The 14213-nt window shown below is 35.1% G+C and overlaps 1 protein-coding gene across 18 annotated transcripts in view; it reads left to right on the top strand.

Annotated features, from left to right (window-relative positions):
- Positions 1–14213, top strand: part of METTL8 (methyltransferase 8, tRNA N3-cytidine) — a 159289-nt gene that overhangs the window by 31233 nt on the left and 113843 nt on the right. For 13 of the 18 annotated variants that reach the window (XM_057743918.1, XM_057743921.1, XM_057743932.1 and 10 more), the window contains one exon: positions 2186–2340. The exons of 2 other annotated variants lie outside the window; for them this stretch is intronic. In XM_057743918.1, coding sequence (XP_057599901.1) covers positions 2186–2340 — 155 coding nt within the window. Of the gene's footprint in view, positions 1–2185; positions 2341–12272; positions 12308–14213 lie in introns of those variants that run through there. 3 more of the 18 variants (XM_057743924.1, XM_057743926.1, XM_057743927.1) reach the window with 3 other exon arrangements.

The raw sequence follows: 14213 nt of genomic DNA on the forward strand, positions 1-14213 counted from the left end.
GCACATATTTATTAATCATTGCAGTGACTATAATTGGATAGCCGCCTGTATAGTGTCACACTCTTCGATCACTTCCTTCTTCCACACTGCAAGGATCTAAGGAGCCTTCTTGGTAAATGTGAAGTAACTTCCTTCCAATTAAGTTTATGTCAGACAAGTACATAATAAGTCAAACAATTCACTAACAGCTTGGTACTGCCCTTAGAAGTTTGCAGTTTAGTTGAGAAAGCATTTATGTAACATTATTATATATTTGTCTATGTTTATTATATACATTACTATATATTTATATAATAAAAAAGATAAAGAGCAATGCAAGGCTGTGTGTGGCTGTTGGAGATAATACATAAATGAAATAGATAAAGATGTTTGTGTGGTTAATGAAATAAACAGCTGCCTAAGCAGGACAAATTGCCACATGTTTAGGCCCTGGCTACATGACGTTTTTACTATGGGTTAGCAGTCTGCAAGGCACACACTTCTCTGACATTTTCCTGAATTGCCTAATATCCAGTCTGGTTACGGCTTTTCGTTTCCAGCTGTCTGTAGAGGTTCTTGGTTATTTATAGTGAGAGAAACTCATATCTTTTTTTCCCCCTCTCTTCCTCTTCTATATATATAGATAGCTATAGATAAGTATTACGTGATTATCTGAAGGATTGAAATTTCATTTTGATTTCACTTTCCTGGGTGGAAAACATTTACATCATTTTATATTTTTGAGCATGAATTGCCTCTTTTTCTAGGTGTAATCCATTTCTACTCTTCAGCATACAGAAGATTTTATGAATAATATTCAGTGCGGAAAGAGAGCTCTGAGAATAATTGTGCTGGTAGGGTTTTGTTAGTCTTATGTGGAACAGTGGCAGGAGAAAAGAACAAAGGCACATCAGAGGAAAAGTAGTGGTAGGCAGAGCACTTGATTTCATTTGCCTCCACCAAAGAGCTTGTATTTAGTGGAGAAGGAAAAACAAATAAGAAACAGGAGATCTGTACTAGCTATTGAATGTTTCATTTCTCATCACTGTTAGTCACATTTGAATGGAATCATTGCAGTCTTTTTGGTGTTTATAACTAAGCCTTTTTTTTTCCCAAAAGGAAAATCTTGAATTTTATGTTTAAAAGCACAATGGAATATTTTTGACATTCCGCAGTTTGTTTTGGAATTCATTGTCTTAAAACCCATTGACTTTCAGTAAGGTGGTAAAGGGTGTACAATACAGGTCATTTTTATGCCTAATAGCATCTTGGATAGTCTCTAATGCATATTATATATACACACCTTTTACCATCTGTTTCTCTCTGACAGCTTACTACAGCGTTAGGCTGAATGTTGTGATGAACAACTGAATGGGGATGAAATGCCAAGCAGTATTACAATGGATTCTTACTGGAAAAAATAAGCTCTTTAGAGCTTATTTTTGATGCTTTTCCATAAAGATTTTAAGCCAACATATACCCCAGAAATAACACACTCTTTAAATGTTTAAGTTATTCTCCAGAAATGGAGATAGATTTGGCTAATCAAATGATGATTCTCCTCTTGAGCTGGGATTTAAGCATGCATTTTGTACAGGGAAATCTATTTTGCAAATGCATTACTATTTTTTAAAATGTATGTATACAGGGTTGTTATAATTAAGGATTAATGGGATCATATCTTAATATAGTATTTACTTATTTATTGTACCAGTATTCATTATTATTCAGCTCAGCCCAGGAAATGAGATTTAATAAGTTTGTTTTCTTATTCTGCTCCTATACTTGGGTTTTTGGTCTAGTGGTCATCAAAAATTCCCTAGAAATATATTTGCATAGAATTCCCAAAACAAAATAATAAAATCACTTAAAAAACTTTTAATATAAAAAAATCCAGATTCTGGGCTTACATGCTTTGGCCATGTGCTAAAAATTATATAAGCAAATACCAAACAAAGCAAAGTTGGTCAAGGTTGTGACTTATAAAGAATGCCAAGTGACGCTGCACACTCCAAATATTCTTTTCCCTTCTCTTGGCCTAAAAATTTCTTCAGGAGAGAAGCTGCCATGCCTATCTTTCATTTAAAAATTTTTAGTTTTCATGTCCTTTCTCAGCTTGTAAACCTTTTAGACCAGTTTTTGGCTCTTAGATAAATAATACCTTATTTAATCCAAAGTAACTAATTAATTGTTTGTAACTTTCCAGGTACTGATTAGGGTGAATGTGATTTGGAGAAATTATATTTTCTATCTAAGGATAAGAAAGGCACCTCACAGATACCAAAGCAGTTATCACCCAGTGGCCCCTCTGGGATCAAGGATTTTAACTGACCCAACTAAAGTTTTTGAACACAACATGTGGTGAGTTATCTTTTTAGGTGTGATATAATGTATGTACATTAAGCATCATCAGTGTTATTATTTTCATTTAGTGCCAGAAAAAGATATTTAAAACTGAACACTTACACTGTTGAAATCTAAAAGCCAGGGTATCTGATCCTAACCTAAGTGTTGCCAATTCTGAATTTCTTTTCAAATAGAATTAGAAAAGGAAAGTTTCCCAAGCACTTTCCACAGCTTTGGGGTCTTGCAAGCCCTCCCTGCTTAGCTCTGATCCTGATTTGGCAGCATGTCACTGAGGGGCTTCTTTTCTAGGTAGAGCCCTCCACTTGCCTCTTTTACAAGTACTCATGAAAGCAAATGTGTGCTTAGTACCTGCTGCTTACTGAGCACCAGGGAGAACACATTCATTTGACTTTAATTCGTGCCTTTAGGAAATCCATCCTCTATTTGTGATGATAGATGGGTATTTACGAGGGTAAGTCCAAAATTATCCACACTCTGGTTATATTAAAACTTCTGTAAATTCTACAGCCAGAGTGCAGATAATTTTTGACTTACCCTCGTGTAAGAAAAACTGATAATTAGGAATACAAGGCAGCAAATTGTAAGGGCTCAGTGTGTTCTTATAAGGCATAGGTCTATGTAAGAACAACTCAGCAATACAAAATCACTTCTGTTTTGGCATAGTCAGAAAGTTGGGTTTTTTTGTTTTTGTTTTTGTCTTTTTTTTTAGTTTCAGCTATATTGAGGTATAATTGACATATAAAGGAGGGAGGTTTAAGTGGGGAACCTAAGATATTTATTCTTTCTCCAGTACCCAGTACAGTGCCTGACACATAAGTGTTTGTGGAATAATGACTTAAATAGGTAAAGCTGGAGTAAGGGCATTCTAGGTGGGTAGAAAGTCATACCCACCTAGGTGACGAAGTATAAGGCATATTTAGGAGAATAGGATAGTTTGCTTAAAATAAAGGCTTTTCTAGGAGATAGGTAAACAATAAGGTTGGAATGATATTAGGCCAGGTGTGGGGGTGGGAGCAAGATTGTGTGTGGTCTTAAATTCACACCTGAAGTGAAAGGTATTACAGAGCCACTGAAGAGAAATGGCATTCATTATACATAATATATTAAGTATAAGTATTTGGACAACAGTATACTGAAGAGATCAGCAGGTAGAACTAGAAGCAGGAAAAGGCCAATGAGAGAGAGATTGTAAGGGAAGAAAAAAAATAGAACTTGGTGCTTTTGTAGAATGAAGGAAAAGGAAACATTTGACTCTAAAGGTTTGATCCTAGATGACTAATAGAAATAGGAAAATCAGGAGATAAGTTGATGTTTAAAAAAATGTAATAGAATAAAAACAGGTGGTTTCTTTTCTTTTTTTAATTTGAGATATAGTTGATGTACAATTTTATATGTTACAGGCGTAAAATATAGTGATTCACAATTTTTAAAGGTTATATTCCATTTATAGTTATAAAATATTGGCTATATTCTCTGTGTTATACAATATATGCTTGTAGCTTATTTTATACATAATAGTTGCACCTCTTAATCCTCTGTCCCTATATTGTCCCTCTCCCTTCTCTCTCTCCTCCTGATAACCACTAGTTTGTCCTCTATATCAAACTGGTGGTTTCTTATAAAGTTAAATATGCACTTGCCATGTGACACAGCAATTCCATCCGCTCCTAGGTATTTAACAGAATAAATGAAAACATGTCCATATAAAGACTTGTATATGAATGCTTATAATAGATATAGGAATTTGTCAGAATAATTCTATACTTAATTCAAAAGCATAAATTTAAAGATAGTAAGGTTTTCCATCAGGATAAATGAAAACATATGTCCATGTAAAGACTAGTATATGGCAGAAATACAGATGACTGAACTTGGTGTACCTCAAAAAAATAAATAAATAAATAAATAAAATGGGGGAAAAAAGACTAGTATATCAATGCTTGTAACAGATGTAGGAATTTGATAAAATAAGAGGTAAATTGATTTTTTATTTTGGAATAAAGATGGTACATTTAGTTTTAGATATTTTGAATAGGTTTTGGAAGTGGGTCATCCTGAGGAAAATGTCCAGAACATAGCCTCCACTGCTAGGAAGAGAGAGATGGGTCAGGTCTGAAGATGTGAGGCTGGGTATAATATATGCAGACAAATTTGTTATTTGACTAGCCTTGAGTGCAGGACCCCTAGGGCTGGGAAAGTAATTCATGGACTTTCTGTGTTTATGTTGCAACAGAGTATCAATTTTAAAAGGAAATAGATTGACTTTTTATTAATTAGTCCTGCACTATACAATATGGTGGCCACTACCTACATATGGTTGCTGAGCATTTGAAATCTGGTTAGCCTGATGTGCTGTAACATTTTGAAGACTTAGTACAAATAAAAGGTAAAATATATCATTAATAATTTTTGTACTTAAATGTTAAAATGGTAATTTTGGATATATTGAATTAAAGTATATTATTAAAATTAATTTCATTTCTTTTTGCTTTTTTTAACATGGCTACTAGAATATTTTAAATTACTTATGTGGTTGACGTTATACTTTCTTGGACAGTTGCTAAATTAAGCCATTTTGACTATTATCACCAATTGGGACAGTTACAATAGGCGATGAGATAATTGCCAAGCAATTAAACCTCTTGAGGAACTTCTGGTCCTAGGCAAGCTCCTCATTTGCCAGGTTTTTTGTTTTGTTTTGTTTTTTTGTCAGTAGACTCTAGTGATTTAGTTGTCTACGTCTCTTTTTCCATTTGCTGTCACCAGCTCTTTTGCCCAAGATTCCTGCCTGCCCATTTAAGTTCTGTTTTGTCATAGGCTCTCAGGGAAGCAAGGGTCCTCTGGTTCCGTGCCTCTCAAACACTGTGGGCTAGCTTAGGGCTGCTGCATAAGAATCCCTTGGGGAGTTATTATTTCACTAGGTCTGGAGGTATGGCCCAGGAATTTGTAATTTGAAAAAGCTGTTTTAGTAATTCTGTTGAGCTACCAGGTTTAGGAATCCTTGATCCAGTCCAGTGGTTTTCAAACTTTTCTTTAGCAGCAGAATATTTTTCCAAGTGAAGTCTTAACATAGAATCCCAATATTTAAAAGGTAAAAACAAACCTACTCTGAGTGAAGTGAAGTGGGCATAGAGGCTTGGGGCATCAACAGCTCCACGTCCCTTTTCCTCTCCTACCCCTCCCTCACTCTAGCAGCCTAGAGGACCTTTAGGGTTCAGTTGACCAAAGTTTGAAAAACCTTGATCTGGTCTCTACAGCCATCCTCCTCCATAGCACGCCCCCAAAGAGGTTATCCTGCCTGTGCCAGGATACCTCTAGTGGACTCTCTCCAAAGGCAGGTACATCCTGTGATAATAAAAAATAATGATAATTTCCTCCAAGGGAAGAGGGAAATGGTTGCTTCACCTCACCTCCCCACCTCCCCCTCCTAACCACCCCCTTTTTTTTGCTTGAAGAGAAAATATGTAAATTAAACTGAAAACCAGAAGACTGGTTTACTTTCTCCTTACTATAAGTTCAAGGTTCTGTCTAAAAGTTCTCACTTCCTTCCTTATTTCCTCCTTTATAGTTAAGAATAATGTTTCCTCATGCTGAATTTTGATTTTTTAAGAAGGTGCTTAACATGTCAGTGTTCTCTCACAGATGTTGATCATAATTGTGTATAGTTCATTTTTCCCTTTAGCCTCGGGTTTAGTCAGTAAGAACTGCTTACTCTATATATAAACCTCTTGTTAAAAGTTTTTTGAGAAAAAATAAAATGCCCTTTTTCTTCAGTTTCTATATCCTGAGTAATATTTGCCCTCCAGACTCTGGATATTTGTATAACTAGTATTTACATCTGCCTATAGGCTCTTAATTCTTAATAATTTAGTTAAGTGACTTTCACATAACATAAAATTAACCATTTTAAGGTGAACAGTTCAGTGGCATTAATTAGATTCACGATTTTGTGCAACCAGCATCTCTATCTAGTTCCAAAACATTTCCATCACTCTGAAGTAAAATCCCTTATCCATTAAGCAGCTTGTACTCATGCCACAGTTCCCAGCACCTGGCAGCCACCAATCTATGTTTTGTCTCTACAGAATTACCTCTTCCAGATATTTCATATAAATAAAATTATACAATATGTGATCTTTGTGTCTGGCTTCTTTCCCTTAGCATAAAGTCTGGGAGGTCCATCCATATTGTAGCATGTATCAGTACTTCATTCCTTTTTATGACAGCGTAATATTCTGTTGTAAGTATATACCACAATTGGCTTATCCATTCATTCACTGAGGGACACTTAAGCTGTTTCCACCTTTCTGCTCTTGTGAATAGAGCTGTGTGAACATGTGTGTACATGTACTTGTTTGAGTCCTTGTTTTCAACTCTTTGAGGTAAATACCTAGGAGTGGAATTGTGGGGTCATGTGGTAATTCTATATTTAATTTTTTGAGGAACTACCGAACATTTCCACAGTGACTTAACCATTTTGTATTCTGCTTACAGTCTTTTAATTACACTTAGTACATTCATCAGTCGGGGGCGGCGGGGAGGGCTCTGACATGAAACTATATTCAGAATGCTTGTGAGACACGGCCCAGACATCTGTCTGTATTGAGCAACTCACACACTTACTTGGAAAAATCATTCCTTATTCCACGCTGTTCCTGGTTTAAGTGCATAGGAACTTTTCAGGGGATCCCTGGAATTTATAAGGAAGCAGTAAGCACTTGTATTATCATATAACTAAATCAGCTAGGCCAGCAACTTTCAAGCTTTCTGGCATGACCCACAGGAAGGAGAACAGTTTACATCATGGTCCAGTACATGTATGTGTAACACACGCACACATATGAAACAGGAACAGAAGTTTCCTCTACAGTTTTACAGTGTAAGACATGCACACATAGTTTCCATTTATTCTTTTCTGCTCCATTTCTGTTTATTTCTCTTTTTAAATGTAGGTACACTAACTAAATTGATTTCATGACTCACTAAAAGTGTCATGACCTTTAGTTTAAAAACACTGAACTAAGCGATTCTCTGTAGATCCAAGGTAGGACATATATCCTGCAACATGACTTTCTATTGTGTAACCCATTTAAATAATTGACTGTTTCTAGAATCCCAGTAGAGTTCAGATATCAAGAATTCTTTCTTTTTATATATTCTGAATTTTCCTTACACAGTAATTTGTCATGAGAGGCAATCTGGATGTTGAAAGAGGCAGTCTACATGTCTAACTTTATGAAGTTAATCTCCCTGTGCCTCAATTTCCTCATCTCTAAAATGGGATAATAATAGTAATATTTACCTCATAGAGTTGTTGTGAAGATTGAGTTAGTATATATGTGTGTATGTATATATGTGTATGTATGTATAAATTGTATATACATGATAAATAAGCAACACATAAGAACTATATTATTATTACCATTTCCTAACATGTACTTTAGTTACTTATATATCTGTTTTATCTTCATCATTAGGTTGTATGACTCTTTAGAGAAGAGCTTAGCTTATGCCTGTTTCATTGCTATAGTCTCTATATTATAGGCACCCAATATGTATGTTTGAATAAGTGAATTGATGTAGAGAAATAGGAGATCCAGTTCATGTCTACTTGAAGTTTACAGCTAGACTCAGTGTTAATACTCTAGCTAAACAAGGGCTTCAGAATCCAAAAAATCTGAATTTAAGTCCTGACTCTACCCCTTCCAGCTATAGGAATTTGAGCGAGTTTTTATAATGAGGTGTTGTGAATATTAAAGGAAATAAATATGTAAAACACTTAGTAGTAGTAAGTGCTTACTAAAAGGCATCGTTCTTGTTACTATTATAAGATGGAGAATTGAGATATATTCCAATGAATAAATAAACAATATAGAGGACTATGCAAGGTCATACAGTGAAGACCATAGGAATAGTCTTCAGAATAGGAAGAGGTTTTTGAGGTGGGGATATAAGAAAAGTCAATAAAACTTCATAGAGTAGGTAGGATTTAACCTGGGCTCTGAAGGATGACGAAGATTTAAATATTGAAAATCCTTTTGTCCTAGACATGAACATGAGCAAAGATCTGCATTGTACACAGGTATATTTCAAAGCAAGCAAATAGACCAGCTCACTTGAAAGAGAGGTTTCACAAATCGGGTAAATCATGTGACCAAAAGAAGTGCTTTGGGAGAATTAATCAGGCTCTGCTGTTCAGAATGTTTAGAGTTGGCCATTATAGAACATGAAGTGATATCTTTTTTTTCCCCAGTATTTTTTTATATTAACATGTACCCATCACTAGGCTAGGTTCTGAGGAGTACTCAAGAGAGGAATAGGAGATGATCACTGCTCTAAAGGAGCTCTAGTCTGTTTCACTAATAAGCCTGAGTCCTCCAGGTAAAGAAGATGGCATGAATCTGAAAAATAAAGTATTCCTCCTCCAACAAAAGGAATAAGGAAAAGTAAAAGCAAGCAAAAATCATACCAACAGCAACAACAAGAGTTCATACTGTTCATAGGTGGACAATTAGTGACCAAGGAAAGAAACTGTAGATTCACGTGTGGCTCAGATTGGCTCCTAACCCTACCTCTGTCCCTCAGAAGCAATACTAGGGAAAGTTCAGCTGACAAATCATTACTAATACTCACAAGGCAGCCCTGGCAAAGGTTGAGAAAGAACCCTTCAAAATAAACATTCTTGCCTATCACAGAAGAATTTGAGGTCTCAGCAGAGTAGGGAAAATCATGGGGCTTACCATTTTCCAGAGTTCCATGCTGAATTTAGGGAACTAGCCAAAGCCCAAGGGAAACCCCCTTAGGAATAGGACACATCCTGACTAGGTAAGTGAAACCTAGCATAGAACTTAATGCATCTTTACAAAAAAAAAAAAAAAAAAAAGGAGACCCAGACCATCATAAAGGCTGCCCCCTACCAGTGGAGTTACCCCTTCTTCCCCAACTCTGACACCCTCAGATTACAGAAAAGTGCAGAAAATACATAATATCCAGCCTTCAGACTGGAGGTTACAGAGAAAGATAAACAGGTCTGAGTAAGGTTGGGTGTCAAGAGAATTTATCTGCTGACAAAACAGAAGGGAAAGAAGGAATGAGGGAGAAAGAACATAGCATGCCTTATGAATTAGTTTGCATTTTCCAATATTTTATGTAAAGGGAATCACAATATATACTCTTTTTTGTCTGGTCTCTTATACTAAGGATAATTATTTTTAGATTTATGCATGTTATTGCGTATTACAATAGTTTGTTCGTTTTTGTGGCTGATAAAAGAGTAAAATCAGAATATATAAAAAGCTCTCAAAATTCAATAAACAACCCCAAAAAATGGGCAAAATATTGGACACTTCACCTAAGAAGATACACAGGTAGCAAACATATGAAAAGATGCTCAAACATCATTAGTCATTAGGGAAGTGCAAATTAAAGTCACAATGAAATACTACCATACATTTATTAGAATATCTAAAATTCAAAATACTGTACCAATACTGTTGGTGAAGATGTAGAATAACTAGAATTTTCATACTCTGCTAGTGGGAGTATAAAATGGTGTAACCACTTTGGAAAACAGCTTGGCAGTTTCTTAAAAAATTAAACATATACCATCTATATGATTCAGCCATTCCATTCCTAGATATTTATCCAAGAGAAAAGAAAGTGTATGTCCATACAAATACTTTTGCATGATTGTTTATAGCAGCTTTACTTGTAATAGCCAAATTTGGAAACAATCCAAGTGTCCGTCAACAAGTAAATGGATAAACAAATTGTGGTATATCTATGAATACTACTAATAAAAAAGGAATGAAAGTATTGATACACACAACAGCATGAATGAATTTCAAGATAATTATGCTGGGTGGAAGAAGCTAGAAATAAAGAATATGTACTTTACTTTTATTGTACTGGAAAATGCAAACTAATCTATAGAGGCAGACGACAGGTTGTTAGTAAAGCAGGAGCGGGGTATGGTGAGAAGGCGAGGTGTGGAAGGGAGGAATTATAAAGGTGCACAAGGAGAATTTTGAGGGTGATAGATATATTCATTGTCTTGCTTGTGATGGTTTCATGACTATTACATTTGCCAAACCTTATCAAATCATACACTTTATGTGCTATAAGTCAATTACACCTCAATAAAGCCATTAAAAAATATGGTTACATCCATACATTGGAATGTAATGTAGCAGTTAATAAAAATAAGAGAGATCCATGTGTATTGATATCACGAGTTGGCTATGATGTGTCATTAAACAAAAAGGGCAAGTTGCAGAAAAGTATCTCTAGTATAGCCTCATTTTTATTAAGGAATTTCTATATGTGTGCTACATGTATATACATATCTTTGTTTTTATATACACAAAAACATCTGAAAAGGTCCACATCATACTGATAATGGTGTTTATCTCGAGGATGGGCATTGGGAAAATAGGGTGGAGATGAAATTTTATATTTTATAAGCATTAGTATTATTTGAATTTTGATTTTTGATTTTTTTAAAAGAATGCCCCCCATATACCTATTCCCATCTTACTGTCTATCTGACAGTCTTTGTTCTTTAATAACCAATTACAGCTCCTCATCTTCTTAACAATTTTTAGTTCTACCAAATCTTCTTCATTTTCCTGTCCCCAATTCACAGCCCAGTGCCTGATAGATATAGGTTGTCAATAAATGTCTAACGAGGGAAGTGAATATTGTTTTTTTTCCAGCAGCTGTGACCTCTATTCTATTGTATGCAGAAGTGAGAAGGCATTGGTTCTTTCTGTGTGTCTTTTGTAAATCATTCATTCCTAAGTAAGAAACTGATTTACTAATAAAAATAATCAACTGAAATATTTATTACAGCCAAAAAGAAAAGTGGAAAGCTGGGAGTCAGAAATATATATTACTGTCAGTAGTAGAAGAGATTTAATAACAACTATGTTTTATCCATCTGAGACATTTTTTTCACTGATTAACATCTCTAAAATCATGGTATTTGTCAAAATTGATGCCATCTTACAATTGTAATTGGAAGTGTTTTTTGCTTTCTTACTGGTACAGAAAATAATGGTATCTTAGGTTTGATGAAATAGGTTGATTGTAATTTCAAAGTCCATAATCTTAATTGTACTCTGTTTTGAGAACTGTTACACTTATTTTACCAACACAAAAACTGAGAGACACAGAAAATGTAAATTGCTTTCCACTGCCATATATCAAGGTTAGCATTTGAGTATTTGTTATATTGTTAGAGAAGCATGAAAACCTTTTGTTATATGGTTAAATAGGCAACAGACATAGAAAACTGACCCAGAAGGAAGAACAGGTGAACATATGGGAAAATATACAACAGTAGAAGAAATAGAAATCAAAACAATTTCGTACCTTTTCAGAGCTACTAAAATGGCACCAAAAAAGAAAGAAAAAGAAAGAGAGAAAGAAATTTAAGATAACATGCAATCCTTGTAGCATTGTAAGTTAATACAGTCTAGTTATACTTCTATTTTTTGTCTCATCTGTTCTTTTATTTTTCTCTACTGGCTTTTTGGCTATACATGTTTTGATTATTTTTTATATGTTATTTTAGAGCAATAGTTTCAAATATTTTGGTCTTAGGACCCCTATACACTGTTAAACCATTCAGAAGCCCAAAGACCTTTTATTTTTGTGGATTATATCTATTGATATGTTCCATATTAGAGATTGAAACTGAGCGTTAAAAATATTTATTAATTCATTTTAAAACAACAATAATAAACTCATTGCACATTAACATAAATTACATATTTTTATGAAAATATCTATTTGCTTCCAAAAAAACGGTGCAAGGAATGGCATTGTTTTAAATGTTTATAAATCGCTTTAATGTCTAGTTTAATGGAAAAAGCTGGATTCTCATATCTGCTTCTTCACTCAATCTATTGTGTTGTATTGTTTAGGTTGAATTATATGAAGAAAATTTGGCCTCACACAGGTATGTAATTGTAAAGGAGAGGAGTTTTACAACAGCCTTTTAAGATAATTTCAGATATTTTTCTTTTTTTTTTTTTTGGCCACGCCCCACATTTTGTGGGATCTTAGTTTCCCAACCCGGGCTTGAACGCAGCCCCAGGCAGTGAAAGTGCGGAGTCCTAGCCACTGGACCATCAAGGAATTCCCAGTATTTTTCTTCATACTACACTAAATCTCAGCAGCAGCAATTTCTTAGTTGCAATATGGAATATGAAACCACATCAATGAACTTCTGGTATTTTGCTATATTATAATCCATCATTACACCTTATACTTTTTTTTAAATAAATTTATTTATTTATTTATTTATTTATTTATTGTCTACGTTAGGTCTTTGTTGCTGTGTGCAGGCTTTCTCTAGTTGTGGTGAGCGGGGGCTACTCTTCATTGCGGTGCGTGGGTTTCTCAGTGTGGCAACTTCTCTTGTTACAGAGCATAGATTCTAGGCACATGGACTTCAGTAGTTGTGGCACGTAGGCTCAGTGGTTGTGGCCTGCATGCTGTAGAGCACAGGCTCAGTAGTTGTGGCTCGCAGACTCTAGAGTACAAGCTCAGTAGTTGTGGCACATGGGTTCAGTTGGTCCTCGACACGTGGATCTTCCTGGACCATGGATTGAACCCGTCCCCTCCATTGGCAGGTGGATTCTCAACCATTGCACCACCAGGGAAGTCCTACAGTTGCTCTTTCAAGTAAAAATAGCTTTCCATGAAAAAAGCACATAATTTAGTTCACAATGCAAATAATCATACAAGTGCTTTTCTACAACTCATTCATCAGACATCGTATGCAGCTTTTTGCATGCCTCCCATTTTGTCACATAGAATATTAAAAATGTGTTTACTCAAGGGTCAGTATTTTATAAAATAATTTTTACTGCTTCATCAGGCACATTCTTCAGTGAATCAAATTTTTTTAAACAAAAATATGCATATTCTTTATTGTCCTCTGGCTGGTGGTGTAGAATTGATGACTGCTAGTACAGAGCTTCCTCTATTTACAGTGGGGTTATGTCCCAATAAACCCATTGTAAGTTGAAAATATTATAAGTCAAAAATGCATTTAGTACACCTAACCTACCAAACATAACTTAGCCTAGCCTACCTCAAACATGCTCCGAACACTTACATTAGCCTACAGTTGGGCAAAATCATCTAATACCATACCTATCTTATAACAGAGGGTTGAATATCTCATGTAATTTATTGAAGACTGTACTGAGAGTGAAAAACAGAAGGTTGTATGCATACAGAATGGTTGTAAGTATATTGGTTGTTTATCCTGTGATCATGTGGCTAACTGGGAGCTGCAGCTCACTGCCAATGCCCAGCATCGTGAGAGAGTATCATACCACATATAACTAGCCCGGGAAAAGATCACCATTCAAATACAGTTGCTGCTCAATGCATATCGCTTTTGCACCATCGTAAAGTCGAAAAATCATTAATTGAACCATCATAAGTCAGAGATCATGTATACATTTTTGTGCCATTGCCTTGTTTCATACTAGGGCAGCTGCAGTTTACCCACCATTGTTCTTACACCATCAGTGCAAATGTCACACAGTGAAAATGGCAAATAACAGTATTATTATGAAAATAGTTTTGACTTAGTGAACCACTTGAAAGGGTGGATGGATCACACTTTGAGAACCACAGTTCTAGAGATTACAATGTGCTTCCTCAACTAATTACAGTCGACTTAGAATTAATATTGTACAACATTATATAAAATGTAAGAACCTTACAACGATGTGATTCCACTTACTCATCCAGTGTTTGCTGTATTGTTGTCATATAGTTTACTTCTATACATATTATAAGCTCTACAATTCATTATTACTTTTGCTGTATATAATTAGTAATTTTTT

The sequence above is a fragment of the Hippopotamus amphibius genome, chromosome 8, assembly GCF_030028045.1.
Source record: "Hippopotamus amphibius kiboko isolate mHipAmp2 chromosome 8, mHipAmp2.hap2, whole genome shotgun sequence".
Taxonomy (NCBI): domain Eukaryota; kingdom Metazoa; phylum Chordata; class Mammalia; order Artiodactyla; family Hippopotamidae; genus Hippopotamus; species Hippopotamus amphibius.